This window comes from Hippichthys cyanospilos, chromosome 10, assembly GCF_059441005.1.
Source record: "Hippichthys cyanospilos isolate Australia breed blue-spotted pipefish chromosome 10, RoL_Hcya_1.0, whole genome shotgun sequence".
NCBI classification, from domain to species: domain Eukaryota; kingdom Metazoa; phylum Chordata; class Actinopteri; order Syngnathiformes; family Syngnathidae; genus Hippichthys; species Hippichthys cyanospilos.
In genome coordinates, this window is record NC_142378.1 from 15,638,209 (window position 1) to 15,658,677 (window position 20,469).

The 20,469-nt window shown below is 36.8% G+C and overlaps 1 protein-coding gene across 9 annotated transcripts in view; it reads left to right on the top strand.

Annotated features, from left to right (window-relative positions):
* Positions 1-20,469, top strand: part of lrrc7 (leucine rich repeat containing 7) — an 80,843-nt gene that overhangs the window by 27,993 nt on the left and 32,381 nt on the right. For all 9 annotated transcript variants that reach the window (XM_088425730.1, XM_088425733.1, XM_088425728.1 and 6 more), the window contains exons 2-7: positions 12,830-13,032; positions 15,383-15,500; positions 16,253-16,331; positions 16,571-16,660; positions 17,890-17,946; positions 20,201-20,264. In XM_088425730.1, coding sequence (XP_088281856.1) covers positions 12,844-13,032; positions 15,383-15,500; positions 16,253-16,331; positions 16,571-16,660; positions 17,890-17,946; positions 20,201-20,264 — 597 coding nt within the window. In that variant the 5' untranslated portion in view covers positions 12,830-12,843. The remainder of the gene's footprint in view (positions 1-12,829; positions 13,033-15,382; positions 15,501-16,252; positions 16,332-16,570; positions 16,661-17,889; positions 17,947-20,200; positions 20,265-20,469) is intronic.

Below are 20,469 nucleotides of genomic sequence, written 5' to 3' on the forward strand. Positions count from 1 at the left end.
AGATTGATTCCATCAGTATGGAAAACGGATAAATGAATTTAAGATGAAGAGGTTTATTTGAGCCTGCTCTTCCACTGTTTTTCTGTGTATATGTGTGTGTGTGTGTGTGTGTTTTGTTGTGTTTAAGATGCAACATTTATTCTAAAAACCTCAGTAGTTGGGTGGTAGATAGCTTGACCTTGAGTGGAGATTTACCTGATTTAATGATTAAGGTTACAGATTAATAATCACATTCTTAGTGGCACCGATAACAATAGGGCACAATTATTGAAATGAAAATCATCAATACTATACAATAGAGGTGCAACGATAAATTGACAACTAATCAATTACCAGATTTATTGACAACTATTTTTGCTCATCGATAAATGTTTACTGACCTAAATTTGACACGTGCTCAAAACCTCTGTCTCTCAACTGGAAATATGCTCATATGTCTCTGCTGAATGACAATGAAATCTTTGCAAACAGCTGTGTTTACTTTGGAAAACAATGACCAACTCTTTTTGCACCTTTTACCAGTGACCAAATAAAACAAACAAAAAAGAAGTGTTTTTGAAAAAAAAAATGGTTCCTATTTTACAATTAAGGGAGGTAAATAAAGCATGATTTTTAAAAATTAGATTAATCAAAGGAGGATGAGTTTGAAATCTGAAATCAATGGGGAAGCAAAAGATTCCTTTGCCAGTCTAGTTTAAGTAAACATTGAGTCTCAGGTTGCAAGAAACTGAAATCAGATTCTAAACCCAAGATTCCCACAAATCAGCGCAACCATAAGAAATGATATGAAATGAACAGTATATAGTTGGAAAGAAATGTTTATAACTCCATGGTGCAAATCTTAGATATCAGGTTAAGCAAGTTTCCTTATTCAGACCCACAGAGAAGATTGTGTCGGTCTTGCCCATCCACCACTGAAAAAAAATAATCCTGAAGTAAATAGAGAAGAAAACATAAGCAGTATTTTCTCTAATCCACAACAAAAGTAAAATACATTTTGAAAAAAGAAAAAACAATGAAAGAATAATGAGCAGTATTGATGTTCAAATTATATTGTACTGGAATTCATTATGAAATACAACTAATAGTGGAATCCTGTACAACTACCCCCAAATTTAAATAGGTGTGCAAAGTGAGTTTGTGCTTCAGCAGAGATGGCACAACCAAACGTTAATAACAGCAATAATATTGACAATAACATGTCATCCAATTATGATATTTTGACGATATTCAGAATAAACATGAAAAACCCAATGAATGCATGCTGTCCACATACATGTATAATTTGTTCCAGAAATGCATATCAGCGTCATTATCATTGCAGTTAATAGGCGGTGAGCAGATTTACAGAGAATGTAAACTGCCGAGTAAATTCATGGAGTATTATTGACATGAAGACACCGGGGTACTGGCACGTTGGGATAGGATTATCTTTATTTTTATTATTTTTTATGGCACAATACATTTCAAACATGGATTATTTCTTTTTGCCATATCTGATGTGTGTGCCTTATTCATGAGCTTTCATGCATGTTCAGACCCTCATCTGTGGTTTCTTGTTTTTTCCTCAAATGGAATTTTGAACCTTTGCTTGCCCAGTTAGGATGTCGCCGAATATTGTTAACTGCGAGCCTGTGAAGCAGCTTTGTGAGTCTTTTGTGATTTTAGCCAATGCAAAAGAAATAACTTGACTTAACTTTACAGTTGCAAATGCAACTTGTAACATTTAACTTTGGTTTCATTTTGGTTGGAAAGTCCATTCATGTGCGCAGTTACGTCACTTTTTGCTTGTCAATATGCTGTGAATGACAGATAATCATTTGTCTTCATATGGATATTGTCAGATGATGGATAAATGGATAGCTGTTTTAAATGTGATAGTTTGGTTTTTCCATTTTTGGGGCTAACATTTTAGTGATAACTACACAAATAATGACTCGACACAGTCTTGTTGCATTCCCAAAGACTCTCTTGCATTTGTCTATACCATTTTACCTTAATGGACAATACGGAGTGCATTTGAAAAGTTGTACAGTGTTTTAGATTCAAACAGAAATGATATGTAGTAGCTTTTTATTTATTTACTAGCAAACTTCAGTCCTCGAAGGGAAATATGCTGTTCTTTTCTTCCTATACTGTATGTCAGCATCATCCCCAGACTCACTGTAAAAAAATGATATAGATGTGACAAAAGGGAGAGAACAAATATTAAAGTGTGAGCAGAATATCAGTGTCCTTCCTCAAAGCAAATCTGTTTGTTTTGATGCATGATTGACTTCCTCTTTCCTGCATTTCCATCCTTCTCTTGTTGACTGACTTGCTTTGCAACATGCAGCAAATCTAGGCCAGCTCCCAAAGGTCTGTAGGTGTCCATATGGCACATGTTGCCTTGCGTCTCTCAATGGTGACATAAAGAATCACTGTATGGTGTATGACAACAATGCATTAATTTGCATGAATGTTTAAAGAGAATAGACACTTGTGTTAGCTGTGGAAATGCCAGATCAACCTCTAGTGCTGCGCTCGCCTTACCAGTCGTACATTCACAAATAGAGTGGTGTGCTGCAGTCAACATACTCTTGTTTAGTCGCAGACCATGTCTATGTACAGTATTTTTTTTTTAAATTGAGTTTTCACTTTCCATTTGTATTCACCACAGTCTGAAAATCAAATTACACTTCGCCAACTGTGAGAACCCCTGGAGCAAAATAAATCCCACTTGGAAATGATTTGTAACTTTGGCTAACATGGTTCTCTGCGCAGTTCTTTGTCTATCATTTATGATGAATCAAGCTGTTATTTTTTTCCTTGAAGGATAAGAAGATTTAAAATTGTAAAAAAAATTTTTAAAAAATCTAATCAGATCATATAGTATATTTGATGATCTGAACATGCTGTAAAAAAAAAAAAATCAGTTTAAAATCAATTAAAACAGATTATATTTGTGCATGGACTGTCGGTTTCAGATGCTGCCAGGCAGTCAGTTGCAGTGCATCTTTAGTCATAACATTCAGACAGATGTAAAATTGATTTGTTTGCTGTAGCCTCAGTCCTCCAGAGTAAGTCAGAGGTGCTGTGTAAGTCTGTGAAGCAACAAACAAGTACAGCTTTTTAGAAGTACATTTTCACATCAAACCTTCCTATTTTCTGCAAGTTTGAGAATTTGTGTAAACGTATACATTCAAAGATGATGGTAAAATGAATCGTGTCTATCGTTGCTAGCCTTAAAAAGTTCTTCTAAGACAGTTAATATACTGTCTACAAAAGTTCTAGTCGTATGCTGTCTGATTCGTGATGATGATGTTTGACTGTGCCCAGGTATGTGGGAGTGAAGTGTCTAACCCTTGACTGAGTGTCTTGTTTTTGCCTTGTGATGCCCACGTTGTTGTGGCAATGGAATTGTGTTAAAATACTTTGCTAAGCGGTATTTTGTCGTGACTTGTGGGCTAAACAGTATTTTTTTCACATTGAGCTTCCTCCTCACAGCGATTGTACTCCTCCTGTGTCTGTCCATCCCCATTTGTTCTACTATATGATGGGAACCCCATCCAGTTTTGTCTAGAAGCAAAACTAAATTAAAAAAAAATAAAAATAAAATAATTTCAGGCCCCGACTGTGGAAACAAATACCATAAGCAATGTCATAAATATTACAACTATATAAAGAGTACAGTTTAACCTCATACACCATAATGGATGTTAAATCATTTTTGGGTTTGGATATGTTCAGCAAGGTTTTCTCACCAAATTCCGAACACTTTTTAATTTTGCTGCTGTTGTGCTGTTCAACCTATGATGTTCTCCATTTTTATGCGATGATCCAGCAAGTAACCTGTCAAAATTGGATTTAATCACTAAATCACATACTTCTTATAACAAGGTGTCTTAAAGGTTGAGTCTCAATTTTACTTATTATTACGTTCAGCAAAATCGCTAATTACGACCCCTTTTGCTACAACATCACAGATTTTTTTCTTTGCTTTTCCATTCATAATCTTACTGCTGCTTACTTTGCAGAAAAAAAGTGAAATATATTATCACATCTCTGTGGGATTCTGTAGGATGATTGCTGCAGTCAATGTTCTTGTCAAATTGTTTCACTAATTACATATGGATAATTCATATTCAGCCTTCTGCTCACCTCTATTCACAATGCACTCCACAATGTATGGCAGGTGTAGAAATACTGTCCGTTGCCAGCCAATTTTCCTTACCCGAGGGACTGTTTTGAACAGTATCGTGTATACAGTGCTTGTCAAACAGGATTTTCAAACCGGGCTTTTTAATTAGTGTTTTATGGTAATTTGGGGAAATTTTGTCTCTGTTACCATGGCAACCACTCGATTCCATTTCTGCAGCCTGTTAAATAAAGCTTTAGGGATAAAACTTACCAAAAGCTGTTTATGCAAATGCAATTGCCATGCAGCGTAAAGAAAACATCTAAAAGCATGCTATTAAGGTTGGGTTCATCTCTTGCAACAGACGGTGAAGGCAAGCATTTTACTGAAGGTAGTGAGGGATCCTGAACCTGGTCTTGCTTCCACCAGCTGGCCCAAATTACGAAGGCAGTCGAAGCAGTAACATTTTACTGCATCAGTATGTTGTCAGTTTTCAATGAAATACAAGATGCAAGGAAAGAGGAAGAGGCACAATGACAGAGGCAGCAGAAGCAGGTGATAGATGGAATGAACGCATGAATAGAGATCCCAACAGTCATGCACCACTATCAGCTGGCAGTAAAAAAGAGAGATTGACTCCCAGCCTGAGCGGGACCCACAGAAAGAAATAGAGTGGGATGACAGAAAGATGGAATGTTTGTTCCGGATCGCAGCGGGTTTCACAGTGTGACAGAGGGAGTAAAGGTGAGCTTTTCTCTGACAAACATGACTCACTGTAGTTGTTTTTCTTCATATTGAAGGAATGTGGGGATTCAGCAATTTAAGATCATGACTTGTGGCCTACAATTTTGTCAAAGTCAAGCTTGAAGGACTGGAAAGGAGGAGTCCTCAATACAAATTGGGTTGCAGCATAATCTGGTTGTGATTGTGGTTCAGGTGGTAGTAAATATGTTGAAATTGTAAGCGCAGTTTGCTAAAACATCGAAATAGATTGCTGGCAATGTACTGTTTGGCAGTGTTGTTTAGCAACTGATGACTTACTTTGGCAAAATGGCAACTGAAGACTTATTGTGGACATACCAATCAATCCCCACGGCTGGTATTGAGACCCGGTTTTTACAACCGGTGCCCTTATAAGATAAGATAGCTTTTATTATCGTAAAAAACTGCAGTACAACGCAGTGAGATTTCGACTTTAACGAGCTTGAACCATCCAAAAAGGAAACATTTGAGACAATTGACTGACAGTGGAAGACAAGATGGCAAGGTCTGACGGTATTTGCAACGAAGAGGGCTCCGCTAATAGCATGAAACTTACTATATGAGGAAAATTGGGGAGATAAAAAATACCACAAAAAAATTTACTAATGGAGTGAAATTTATTAAGGTGAAGCTGGTTCTGATTCTAAATTGACCCAACAGTTAACGTGCTATCCTGTTCCTTGCATGGTCTAAGAATAGTTCAAGACTTCTAGCTCAACAGATGTAAGACATGATACTGAAGTAGTTGTGGTACTCTGTGTGTGCATGTGTACGCATTTGTGGGAGCATGTGTATCTCAGCTCCATATGGCTCTGAGTATTGGACAAGCTGCTGGTACACCAGCACACCACCAAAAGAGTCCTCATGTCAAGTCAAGACGGTTATTTCCCCATTGCGGAAGAACACGTTTACTGTCACATAAAACAGTGATTCTCAACTGATGGGTCGGGAACCTAAGTCAGGATGAAGTGATATAAAAACCATAGAAAACACGTCTTAGTCAGCCTTGTTTGTTAAAAAATTAGTATTAGGTAATTAGTAGAAACAGCAATCGCTTATCCTCACATTTACGTTATTAAACTGCCTTTCAAAAGTAATCCAAATGCTCTCACTAGTCGACATGGAGCATTCGAGTGCTGCTAGCTAGCGACTAATTTATGCTAACAGCTGGCAAAAGGCGCTCTACCCCAAAATATGTTTTCTTCACAAGAATATGTCGTTTGCCCCCACTAATCTGCATAGGAATTCATGTTGCAGTCAATCTATCTATCTATCTATCTATCTATCTATCTATCTATCTATCTATCTATCTATCTATCTATCTATCTATCTATCTATCTATCTATCTATCTATCTATCTATCTATCTATCTATCTATCTATCTATCTATCTATCTATCTATCTAATATGCCACAATGTAGTTAAATTAGAAAAACAATGCTGGTTGGGTGATTTGTGCAGAAAGTTTTAGTTATGATCAAAAAGAGATAAGCAACATCAATTTATTACATGTTTGAATCAATTATTCTCTCAATTTAATATTCTGACTTCACTAATTCTAATTCTTCTGACAGTAAAAATTGTTGCAGTTGCATTGGTCTGCAGCCACAAGAGGACCACGTTTACAAGACATCTTGCTCTTTTCTAGAAGAAAGATCTACCATCTAAGATCTATCTTCATCTATTTTTTTTTTACCTCAATGCTGCAAAGTGTGAGATGATCATCACTTCTACATAAATTATTCCAACTGTTAAAACTGTTTCTGTAGTATTGGTCTGCAGAATTTTGTTCCTAAAAAAAGACAATTTATTTATCTAGCTTTTTCCCAAAAAGAATGTATCAGTGGCAAAACATACATTTTTACAATTTTACATTAAAATTTTCAAATCTTGGACCTGGTCTTTCTGTGAATTATTCTGATGAACCACAGGCCACATGATTGACCATTTCTTTTCCAATATGTGTATAATAACAATAATAATAATAATAATAAAAAAAAGATCAAATCTATTGGATTCCCTTAACTAAATAGTCCCTAAATGTTAAATGATGACTTGCGACCAGTCATGAGTGCAGCACACCTCTTGTGTAAAGCCAGTTGGAATAGGCTCCAACTCATCCATGACCCTAATGACTATAAGTACTGTCCTAAAGAAAATTGATGGATGGATTGCCAAGAACAATGAACCTTTGCTTGAATGATCATGTAGTTGCCACTGAACTTGGAGAGTTGGGTTTTATCTACATTATTGAAATATTTGGGCACAGATCCACCAGTTCCTAATATGGCATTGCTAGTGTCTGAGTGATCTGTCTTTATTTACATAAATTCAGTTATACTTATTTAGCATTTAAAATAGATGTGTTTAACCTGGAATAATTGATATGAAAATGTTTTTAGGTGTTTCTGATCTGCTCCTTGAAGCACAATAAATGAGATGAAAATTTTCTGGTTGATCTAAATTTGTTTCTTGCCTATTGATCTATTGGAGGAATAAAAAGAAAACAAAAAGCTGAGATCGAGGGAGGCCTAGAACGCCAATGTAGAAAACGGGAAACAGTGATGTGCTGGGGCGTCGAAGGCAGAACTGGGCCACTGAGCACAAACCCGGAAAAAAATGAGACCGGGAAAAATGCATGACTGGCTTGGAAACAAGAGTGAGCGAGAAAGTGAGACGCGGCAGGAGGAGAGGCTTAAAGCAAGTCATTTCATTGTGAGCCACAAAGAAACATGGGGACAGTTGGCTGACTCAAGAATTTAAACAAAACAAAAAAACAAATATTTCAATCTGGAAATATTTGCTTTTTGCTTTCATTTTTACCTATCAATATAAATCAGAGTACCTGATGTCTCGCCCACTCAGCTTGTTTTCTCTGGCCAGGTGACATACTTTATTTGATCATCTTGCCAGTTAAATTGTCGGTCAGGTTCATATGTCCACATAATACAGTGTGCCCACATAATGTGTCATAGAATTGCTTCTGTTAATGAGGCGTGCTTGCTGGAGTGATTATGCGCTGCATAATGAGTGGCGTTTGTTATGCCCATATTCCCTAGTAAGGGTAGCCTAGGCTATATATATATATATATATATATATATATATATATATATATATATATAAAGTGGTCAGCGACTTTTTCTGTTTCATACACTGTACTGTATATTTTTTTAGGAGTGCTTTGACAGAACTTTGCAGTGACATTTCAACAACACACATTGAACAAACACACATGCTCACTAGTTTTTCAATGAAACAGGCCACGCATTTTCATGTGCGAAGATGTTTTCAAGTACCAAAATGAAAAGAAATGATCAAAAATATCACTCATAATTTTAATAAGCCAGTACAGTAGAACAGTGCAGCATTATAGCGTTTACTGTTCATCCATTGTCAGTGTCATCCATAACGGCTTTCTAGTCTAATGTTAAAAAGGCTTTAGAACTCATTTTGTACTGTAATCCAATGCTAATTAAATCCACATGATTATAGTATCCTGCGAGTTAAAAAGGCTGGTCCGCTGCCGAGGTCATGCCATATATATATATATATATATATATATATATATATATATATATATATATATATATATATATATATATGTATTCTTCTTTTTTCATAAGCCACATTTGTGAATTTAGGGTGGAGTCTTCAGCCCTGGTTCAAATAAACAGCAGAGGCTCGGACTAAAGTGATAGTAATCAAAACAAAGTTAGAGCAGGGTTCAATGTCTGCATTATATTTACTGATATTTGACCGACACAAGTGATATTGTTTTTCTTTTTCATGGAGAGGTCAGTATTTGTGGCGAACGAAAAATTATCATGGCTTTTCCCCGTGTGACTTTAGTAAGACACACTTAGTAACCTTGGAACTTTTCAGTTTGTTTTTTTTATTTCACTTCATGAATATAGCTTGGAAAAATATCACTGCTGGAAAGATGAGCAAAGCTCGCAGAAAATTCTAGCCCCCACCTGGTTGAAGCCATAGACCTGGACCAGGCGAACCAATTATATGCATCTTGGTCTTATCAAAGAGCAAACAGTCTGAATATTCCATGTCATTTTTCTGCTTGTCTTCCACCAACTGTCAGCAAGCTTTTTTGTCCATCATCTTTCGATGAGTCCTCCTCAAGGGTGACAGTGATGCCGGCTGATTTATTCAGTATGTGGAGTGGTCTGAAAACTGCCTGGCTGAAACCCTCACTCATCCCTTCAACCTCTGCAGCGATCCTAGTAGCACTCATACTGTAGCAATTTCCAAAGACAATGTCTTGATATGACACATGCACTCAACATATTTGGTTGACCAAGCGCGACTTTTTCTGTGTCAAAACTGTGCTGTTAATTCATCGAGCAGTCTGGGTCACCTTACTGTGGCTCCGTTTTAGGATGTTGTATACTTTATTATTTCCCCCCCCCTCCAGCACACATGATACTGCAAATTCCTTACGCCAAAAATGAAAGACAGCACCAGATTTTTGTCCTACAGATGTATTTGAGAGGTGTCTAATACATTTGTTTTTGTGAAGCGTCACCAAATGTAGAGCAATCACCCACTGAGAGCAGCATGTTCTGTTTTATGACAGAGGATGAGTAAAAATACACCCAGCTCCTAGGAGACCGTCACTATGGTAGCGGTTGCCATGGAGATAGCAAGGCTGCACGTGAAGTGATGGCTGTCATGGGACCCTAAGGGTTTCACCCTCCTTTGCTGCTAGATATAGCACACACGCACAACTACAGAGCAACTGTAAAAGACTGCTTGAGGTGAAATTCAAAAGCGTGAAAATGCGATGGTTTGCTACTGTGCGTGTGTACTTAACTTTGTTGGCTCTGCGTGTGTTGTGAAGTTGGTGTTTGCGTATGTGCACTTTCCATCCTTGATAAACGTGTCAGAATATTATGGTAACATTATAGTAAATGCTTTGAAAAGAACAAGATGTGTTTGCACATCCACATGTATTTTGCAGCGTCAGTTTGCTCAGTCATCCTGTTGCCATAGTAGCAGCAAGAGGCAGCACAGCCAACCACACTCACTTCCCAGCTTCATCCTATTGGCGCTAACTTGTATTCACTCTCTTCAGATTTATATACTTATTTTATTGCTGTTTTTCTTGATAGATGTTACGGAACCTCCCATGTCACAATTTGGTGAATTTCGTATTTTTTAAACAAATCTATATACTATTGGTTTCGCTGATGATGTTAATGGTTTTGGAGTCTCGGGAAAAGAGATGATTTTGGAGTGCTGAGGATTTCCGCCAAATGCCAGCAACCTTTAAAGACCATGTTGAAAAGTGGCTTGAATGAGATTTCACCTTGGGTCTTTCCATTTTGGCTGTGCTTTGCATCTCTCCTGCTGCACATGTATGTATTTTTGTCGAGATGCTTGTGTGCTGTGAAGGTGACTATTACCTCTCAATGTTGTCTTTCCCATTCACAACCAATATTTGTCATTGTCCTTGACAGCTGTTTGCTGTCACTGCAGCAGAATTATAATTCTCTTTGCTTGGAAAGACTCTTCGTTTTAATAAATGATTAATTGAATTAAAAAAAAAAAAGGGTCATTTCCATCCTTTTTTTTTAATAACACATTTACAGAAGAAAATATACTGAAATTGTTTTTTATATTATTGAATTACTAATTTGGTCTGTGACTTCAGAAAATAGGTTACATCTTAATGATTGTTTTGGGAAATAAACACATATTTAAAAAAATATCGCACATTGTTAAGCAGTCTGCTTGCAAAGAGGGATGGAAAAATATGAGCACATTTAATGTTACGAGGCTAAAATTCTAAAGATTTGTGCAATTTTATCAAAATTACCTAACAAATAATCATTGATTCATTATCCATTTATCATTGCACCTCTAACCAATACAATGAATGATGTCTTCATTATCAAATACCATCAAAAACACTAGGATGCAAAAATTAATTTGTATTCATAAATGCTTTGATTCTTGGAAATCACAATACCAAAGGTGTAAGGTGTAGGCAAAGTGCTCACTGTTGAATGCAAAACTAGACCAGGACACCTAGAGCAAGTTTTATGGAGTTTATCAAACACAAAGCGCAGAATATAAAACACATATCAAAAGACTCCTAAACAATTAAGAACAGTTGACATAAATACTTTGATCCTGATGCTTGGAAGTAAGTGTGAGGCAGAGGACTCAGTCCACTTTCATACTCAATCCACTTTCATACAAGAAAAAACTGCAACAGAAATAAAACCAAGCAGAGATTTGCTACAAACGGGCCCATGATAATGACAATATTTGAGTCACACTGCAGACGACCATCACATTTTTATCAAACTGCAGAGGAAAAGCTAAAAACAAACAAATAAACAAAACAATCATCAGAAGGCAGCAGCCACATGACTGTGCCACAATAAATATTGCCGAGCAGCAAGATGTGTTTTAGACATTTGTGGGCAGACTGTAAATTCTTGTTCAGTTGATTTTGTGTGTTCTGAGCATGTCTGTTGAAAATGATCTGTTGATTATTAAAGGGCCAGAAAACAGTGCTGCTGGATTTGCAGTCTTTTTATTTGATTTAGCCAGACCTCTGACAAATGATCATGCTTACCCTACTCAAGTTCATCTGTCTATCACCACAACCCAGTTGTAATTGGACATGAGTGTGTTAAATAAGGAGGTTAAGCTGCAGCTCTCTCAATACTGGTCCCACACTTCATTCCCTCTTCGATTCAGCTTCTCTCTGACATCTGTTTTTTATTTGCAATGCGATGAACTCATCTCCTCTCTTCGATCCTCATCATGCCCGGTTTTACTGTCTCTACGTTAAACAAGAAAGAAGTTGCATTGGTCATTGTTCTTTCATCTTTATTTAAAAAAAAAAAAAAAAAAAAAAGCAGGACCAGCACTTGAATTTGCGACATTCAGTATATCCATTCAGTATACGATGAGCCTACTAATGTCATTTTCCTTCTGAAATTCGCAACCTATATATTGAAGTTAAATTGCCATTCAGCCTCTTAATTTTTAAGTCCAGGTATAAAATGCATTTTATTGCATTCATTAAACATGCAGCGGTGTGTGTTGTTGAGAAGGTCAGTGCTGTAAAAGAAAGGCATGGTTGTGCACCCTTTGTGATGGACTTTGCAATAAATGCAGCAATGGAAAGCCGACATGACTATCGGGCACAGTACGAGAACGATTGAGGCGTGACTAAAAAAGGAAAATAGGGCTTTTCTACTGATGATATGTCATAGTATTCAGCCTAACCACTTGAATTGTGGGACTTTTTAAAAATAAGTTCTGTTTTAAGACTGCCATTTTTTTAACACAGTGGAAACTCCAAAGTAGAGCATATAATGTAACTCATAATATGTTCAAGAAAATGGTATTCCTTTAAAAAAAATATGTCTGCTTTATAGTGCATTTGTATTGTGCAGTTTTGTTTTCCAACAAGGATTCCTTCCAGGAATTTGAAGATCTGGAGTAAGGCTGGGGCTGTTGAATATTTTGGTATTCAGATATCCTACTGAAAAGTCTATTGAATTATTGAGTGTTCGAAGAAAAGTAAAAAAGCATACTTTCGCTTACTTAACGAACAAATATAAATCAAGAAGACCAAAATATACATTTCCACTCAATAATTAGGTGAAGACAGGTGGAGTCACCAGGTCACTTGAAGTTCAAAATAAAAGTCATATGCTTTTGTTTTGACATTGTTATTAGGTAAATTCTGGTTTGGTGACATGGTAGTGTCATGCATAGTACAAACAATTGTTCATAGGTGTGGCTTGATGTCTTCTTCAGAGTGTTCACATAAATAACGGATACACTTTCTTCCCCTAATCTGGAGCCATAAACTATCAGTTGTAAAGTGATCAGTGTGCTCCATGTTTACCAAAGTCTTAAAAAAAAGTGTTGGAATTTACTGAATGCTCTTTTTTTGTTTTTGCCTCTTATAGTACAGTGTCTGGAAATGACAACAAAAAGGAAGCTGATTGGCCGGCTGGTGCCATGCCGTTGTTTTCGTGGGGAAGAGGAAGTGATCTCAGTGTTGGACTACTCTCATTGCAGCCTGCAGCAGGTCCCCAAGGAAATCTTTAGTTTTGAAAGAACTCTAGAGGAGCTCTACCTGGATGCCAACCAGATTGAGGAACTCCCCAAGGTAAATTTGAATGTGAAACTACTGTATATGATGGATCAGATTTCTGACCTTTAAATTAAACTTGAAAACATTTTGATTGCCAGGCTCCATCTGCCTTTCTGCTGAGGCTTACTGACCGAGTGTTCAACTCGGTCAACTCTTACGGGCATTTCACAATAGCACCCTTTAGTCCTCCAGCAAATCCCATGTTGCCAACTTCTAAAGCTTATTTGCAGCTTGAATTGTTCTTGAGAACACACGCATCAGCAGAACAACAATTCCCAAACAAATCTTTGAGTGTAAATTTACAATATACAATATACAATATCAAGAAGAAATTTAAAATCACATTTAGGGTTGGGTGGTATTCAAATTGTCATCATTTCCTCAATACCGTCACATTTTGATCACTGATCACTCTGATCACTCTGTGGCTGCATTGTATAGGTTGTAATTGTAGTCGAAATCCCCAATAGATGTCCGTTTACCTTTTAACCACAGGATCAAAGGGGTTTGACTGGGTTACCAAGGCTCATTTTATTTTTGATAACAGTGGGATCCCTGAGACTCACACTACTACAAAACAAAGTTTGTAGTTCACAGTAAAATTTATTAAAATAGAATGAACTTACATGTACTGCAATTGGCTGGCAAATAGTTCAGGGTGTCTCCCACCTACTGCCCGAAGCCAACTGGATAAGCACCAGCAAGCCTGCGACTCTTGAGCGTTATTTTTAGTGTTTGTTTAGTTTTAACACAAGAAAAAACATTCTGTTGATATTTTTATTAAAGAAACTTTTGACACTATGGATTACAATATACTTTTATGAAAAGTATAAAAATATGGGATAAGAGGAACAGCCTTTAACTGGTTAAAGTACTGCTTAACTCACGATACTCAGTATGTTCAATGGGGACAGTACAGACAGTACAGCTTTGTGTGCGGGGTCCCTGTACTGGGCCCAAAGTGTTTTCTTTTATGTATTAATGACATATATTTGAAAAACTAAAATGTATCCTGTTTGCAGGCAATACTACAATCATGCACTTGGGTGAAAATACTGAAAAACTTAATACAGAAACTACAAATGAAAATTGCTAACTACAAAATTGGTTTGCAAGAAAAAAAATGTCACTAAATACACGAAAAACCAAGACTGTTCTTTGGTAAGGGAAATATGAACGTACAATCACGTATTATGATTGATAACATTGACATTGAAAGAGTCCATGTAACCACATTTCTGGGTGGAATCCTTGATGATAAAATTTCTTGGACGGCACATCACAAAGTTCAAAAACCAAAATGCCTAAGATTGTAGCTTTTATGTACAAGCATTGTACTTTTATGTACAAAGTATTATCTTGATAAGAAAGCATTACATATAATCTATTCCTTACTGATATCACCACTTTTTACCTATTGTGTAGAGGTGTGGGGAGTATCATTGAACCATTATACTATATATATATATATATATATATATATATATATATATATATATATATATATATATATATATATATATATATATATATATATATTATTATTATTATTATTATTTTCAAAAGAAAGCAATTAGGTCTTTGGGATATTGGGACCATATAAACGTCTTCTTTCTTCAGTTAAAAACATTAAAGTTTAAGGACCTCATAACATTTAAATCAAATCAGTTTATCAGATAGATAGATAGATAGATAGATAGATAGATTTCACCAAACGTCATAATAAACCTCATTATGATATAATTATAATATAACAGTTCCCAATCCCAAGGCACACAGAGACAAACAACCTTTCACACTCATTCACACCTAATCGCACCTAAATTCATTTTATTTTATTTTAAACACTGCTTTGACACGCACCTACAACTTACTTCTCTTGTACGCATGTCACTCACACTCCTCTCTCCTCCCATGCACAACCACACGCACACCTCGCCTGTAACTTCCGCAGGAGGTTCTTTTGTACCGAAATGCCCTTATATAATGCCATGACTCCATCAACGTAGAATGACGAGCAGTAGTTAAGAGCAATATTAACATATTGCTAGACTGGTTCACACTCTATTAGACTCAACATGAGCGTGTTATTGTAGTACATCAGATAGGCGCTGCAATATAAAAGTGATGTAAACCGTCATAAACATGAAATCACCAATATTATCAATGTATGACGTTCTACATATACGACACACATATATATATATATATATATATATATATATATATATATATATATATATATATATATATATATATATATATGAGAAGCACTGAAGCCGCAAAAAGTCCAAAGCAGCGAGGGAACACTGTATAATGTATATAATGCCTATATAATGCCTCATTCTTCTGCATATTTTTACAGCAACTCTTCAGCTGCCAGGCCTTAAAGAAGCTGAGTATGCCTGATAACGACCTCTCCAACCTTCCAACCACAATTGCCAGCCTGGTTAACCTCAAAGAACTTGACATCAGTAAAAATGGTAACGACACAAAAGAAAACACATAAATGAAAACTCTAATGCCACTAGAATGGATGATGACACATAAGTGACAATTGTCGATTAACAATTTGATTTGAATAACAGCTTCATAATTTTAATGAAGGCCCATTGGCTTGTATTAAAGCCCCAATAAGAAATGCAAATAATTTGTCTTGTAAATTTGACATTGAGAATAGTGTTGTCAATAACTTTGCCATCTGTGAATCGTAAAATAAAAACAATACAAAAATACAAAATGTGAATGAAGTGAGGTTTGAAAAGTGTGAAGAAAGCAAATTGACAATGCTCTGCCAATCAACAAATATACACAAGTCTTAACTCTTAACTCTTTAGACTTTAAACATGCAAATATGTGTACCAAATTGACTGTAACCTTCCTGCTTAAGGAAAACTGTTAAATAATTTCATTTTACAGTTCCTTAATTGTTTTTACCACTTTATCAGTCCAAGAGCAAAATGTTTTTTTTTTCCTCACTGCCATAACAACCATGTTAAAAAAGACAGAGATTGGAAGGGCTAGGGAAATAACATCAGCATTTCGATTTTTTCACAGATCCACAGTAATCAACAACTGTGTAATTAAACCACACAATCACAGTAATTTTATATCTTTCAATCAATCACAGTTTAGAGTGGATAAAACCTCCTATCTTTTTCTCTTACACAACAAAGCATGGCACTACTGAATTCTGTCTAACCACAGGCTTCTATTGATGCGGTTTTCCTCACAGGTATTCAGGAGTTTCCAGACAATATTAAATGCTGTAAAGGCCTGTCAGTGGTTGAGGCCAGTGTCAACCCCATCACCAAGTAAGACACCATCAGTTATCTTGGAACAAGCTGTTATGTCGATTCATAGGATTTCTCCAACCTTTACTATTAATCACATTTCAATGGAAATTTACAATGAGGTACAATGTCGTTCAATGCTTTGAAACAAATCGACAAAATTCTAGTGTTCAGACATTAAAATTATATCGCTAAAAATCATGCTGCGTTACTTTCCTTCTACTGTATATACATTGTCGTATTTTTTTGTTGCCTTCCAGGCTACCAGATGGTTTTACGCAGCTCCTGAATCTGACTCAGCTCTTCTTAAATGATGCCTTCCTGGAGTACTTGCCAGCTAACTTTGGCAGGTAATTCCTGCATGGTATCAGCATGCTATGTCTTGAATGGCGTCCTTATTTGAAGGTATCTACTGCAACAGAGGCTTTTTTTCCTCAGTGTTTTTGCAATGGCGCGTCACTTTAAAATGCCCAAGTTACCGAGACTAAATGCTGTGGAAGTTAACACACTATATTTACTTCAGTCATGTATTCATTTGGGGCATGCATATTTGTGGTTCTTGTAATCTGACTGTATTGATATAGTACTGTATTGGGATGCTTCCTAACCCTGTAACATCCGGGCAATGATGGTCATCACATAAAGACTATTAATGGATGCTGATGATTATACCATAGTGTGGTTCATTTGAGGGATCACCTGCTTAATGGGGCATGAGGTTCACATTCCTACCTGTCAATCAGTGTTCCTGAGTTCAAATCTCAACTCAACTTTATTTATAGACATCTTAAAGCAACAATTGCTGTATGCAATGTGTGGAGTAAAAAATGCTGTACATTAATCACAGTTAAAACTAATAAATGACATAAAACAGTACACACTACACTTCAGCACACTTAAACAATACTGGGTCTCATGCTGAGTCAAAGGCTGTTGTATAAAAATGTTATGAGATTTCGAAATGGACAGTGTGGGCTTGCATTCAATGTTTAAGTTCGGCTCAAACCTCTTTGTGTTTGAGTGAGATTGTGTAGGTTTACTTTGGTACTCTGCCTTCCTCCCACAGTTCATAAATGTAATACTTTAAGGTAACTGCATATTCTTAGTTGCACAGAGGTATGAATATTAGTGTAAATGACTGTCTGCAACATATGATCTCTTTCTGCCTTTTGATTGACTCCACTTTGACCTGTCATCTTTAACAGGATACTCTGTAGAAATGGACAGACGGATGGATGAGTGGATGCATGCATGCATGGATGGGGGTTAGTTAATATGAATTTGAATGAAATCAAATTGACAATGGAATCATTCATTCCTCAACTCTCTGGTATAATTTTGGGTGGCATTTTATTTTTAAAAAAAAGTGAACTTTATGATCCTTGCTAAGTGGATATTTTGTAATATTACATATACAGTATTATGGTATTCCGAGGCAATTTAACAAATATCAGATGTGAAATTAAACAGATTTTTAAAAAAAAATATATGATACTAAATAAAGCGTGCCCACTTTCTTCTACCTGACAAAGAGAGTGAAAGAAATAAAGACTTGGCTTTTTATGCTTCATTTTGGTAGACTCTCCAAACTTCGAATCCTGGAGCTGAGAGAGAACCACCTGAAAACCATGCCAAAGTAAGACTCAATGTTTGTTTGTGACAGTGGTCTGGCTCCACTTTGTTTCTTGCTCCACACTCGGACTGAGTTTGGCATGGAATAAAGTTACACACGCTCTCGAATATTGGTGAAGCCATTTATAAAAGTTACAAGTTCAGATGCTTGACGTATAAAATTGTGAAATTAAAAAAAACAAAAAACAAAAAACAAAAAAAATTGATGGAGTGTTGTGATGGAGTAACAATCCGAGACACTAGAAGGACGTGTGTGCCAATATGTCTTGTATTCCAACTCAGTTAAACGTTATAATGCTTATTACCACTCCTCCATGAGCTGCAACTTTACTATGGCAGGATTTCTATGTTCCAGTAATCCAAGGGCTAAGCTGTTAGGGGGTTTATACCTAACAGGGTTACCTAACACAATCCAAACAACCATTCAGAACCCCATACGAGAAAAACAATTGGACAACGCTTTTGGGTCAGTGGGGCTCAAGTTGAGAGCCATGTCTGATGGTGGGACTCATACAACTTGGCCTCTAGAAGCAGTCCTCTTGAGAGAGGTCAGACTTCCACTCTGGAGTTGCCCACAGACGTGCATAGCTGGTGTGAGCATACTTATTGTTCCCTGGCTTGGTGGATGAGTGGGTAGCGTCCCTCTGCTTTTGGTAGGATGATAGGTTCTCACTTTTATTTGTCCCCATATACCAATTAGCAGCTGGGAACGCACAATGTTGGAGCCCTTGGAGAGTGCTCCTGCTGAAGACTACCTTGTGATGGAATCCTGGTTGGTTATTGAACCTTTCGTTTCTGTAAATCTTTGTTGCGGCACCAGGAAGCCTAATGCTTTGTTAACATGACGACTACTTTTTAGTCATAGAAGAGTTTTTCATCATTTCACAAAAAAAGTAACAGACCACAAGTCCACATTGGCCACAATCCAAAGGGTGCAAATATTGGAAGGTTTTGCCCGAAACCTCTAGAACATCATTGAAAAGTATAACTGTTACTGTATTACAAAACAATCAGTAGCTATACACATTTACACACTAAATACAATTCTGAATCTGTCCTTTGCATTTTGAGTCACCCACAGTCACATCTTTTCTCCATTTTTCACCATTTTTTCTGGAGATGTGACGTCAAAGAAGTCTTGTGAAAAGGGATTTCACAGCTGTTTCACCGTTTATTAGTTTCCTTTGTTGGTGAAGTTTTGAGGCATATGTGGGTTCCTGTGTGTGAAAAGCTCCCCCTCTTCAAATTCAACCACATCGCCTGCCAAGGAGAATGCATGTAGCACACAGGGAAGAATGCCATATCTCTATAGGGTATTTTGATTTCTATTATAATGTCACGTTCAATACTCTTAGTGGTGGCTACAGTAACTATATTTACTACAATCCACAACCCCTGGTAGGTTTGGAAACTTTCAGATTGTGTAGTTAAAACTTAGTACAGTGTTAAAACAAGTATCGTTGGTAACATCCCTATATATATTACAAAACATAATCACGATGAAAATATTAATTTTAACAGACTGCTTGAGCTTTAAAGTAAGACATTTCACACTCCCATGAAATTATTAAAATGTAATTTCAAATGAAAGTTTTCCCATTGTCGTGTTCTAATTCATAATTGATCCACTCTCAGAGTGATTTTGGCAGGATCAGATTGACTTTCTAAACAGGCTCTCTTGAACAAGGATTTGTAGTGCCAGTCCAGGTTTTAATTGAATAGATATAAGTACCACTTGGGGCGGCTCAATGACGCAGGGGTTAGCACGTCCTCCTCACAGTTCAGGGACCTGAGTTCAAATCCACCTGAAGTTTGCATGTTCTCACTGAGCCTGTGTGGGTTCTCACCAGGCACTTCCACTTCCTCCCACTCTCCAAAAACATGCATTGGGTGCGTGAATGGTTGTTATATGTGTGCTCTGCGATTGGCTGGCAACCGGTTCAGGGTATCCCCTGTCTACTGCCTGAAGCCAGCTGGGATAGGCACCCGCAAGCCTACGACCCTTTTGACGTTAAGCGGCTCTAGAAAATGGATTGACGGAAGTACCAAATGAGTATACGTCAGACAACCAGCCAAACTATGACAAATGAATAAAATGAGGGTGACATTTAACAATGACGTTACTTGCATTTAGGTATTTCCAAATTGTATTGTCATATTTTACTCAACCCTGTAGGCATCAATCTTAAACATTAAGACAAGGGAAGGCCAAAGAGCCATGCTTTCTTGTGATAGGTGTCTGTATTTCGTCACTACAGGTCTATTCATCGACTGACACAGTTGGAGAGGTTGGATCTGGGTAGCAATGAATTCTCTGAAGTGGTGAGAATGTTTTCTTTTCTTTGTAAATGGTTGGGCTATTCTAAAATAGGACTCGAAACGAAGTGATTCTCTTTGGCCAATTGAATTGCCTGTTTTCAAGAAATGAATACAAACAGGAAGGGAAAGAGAATCACAAACATAGTTTGGCAAACCCCATTTCTGGGGCAGCCTCCTTAGATGTTTACATTTCAAAAGTCATTGCAGC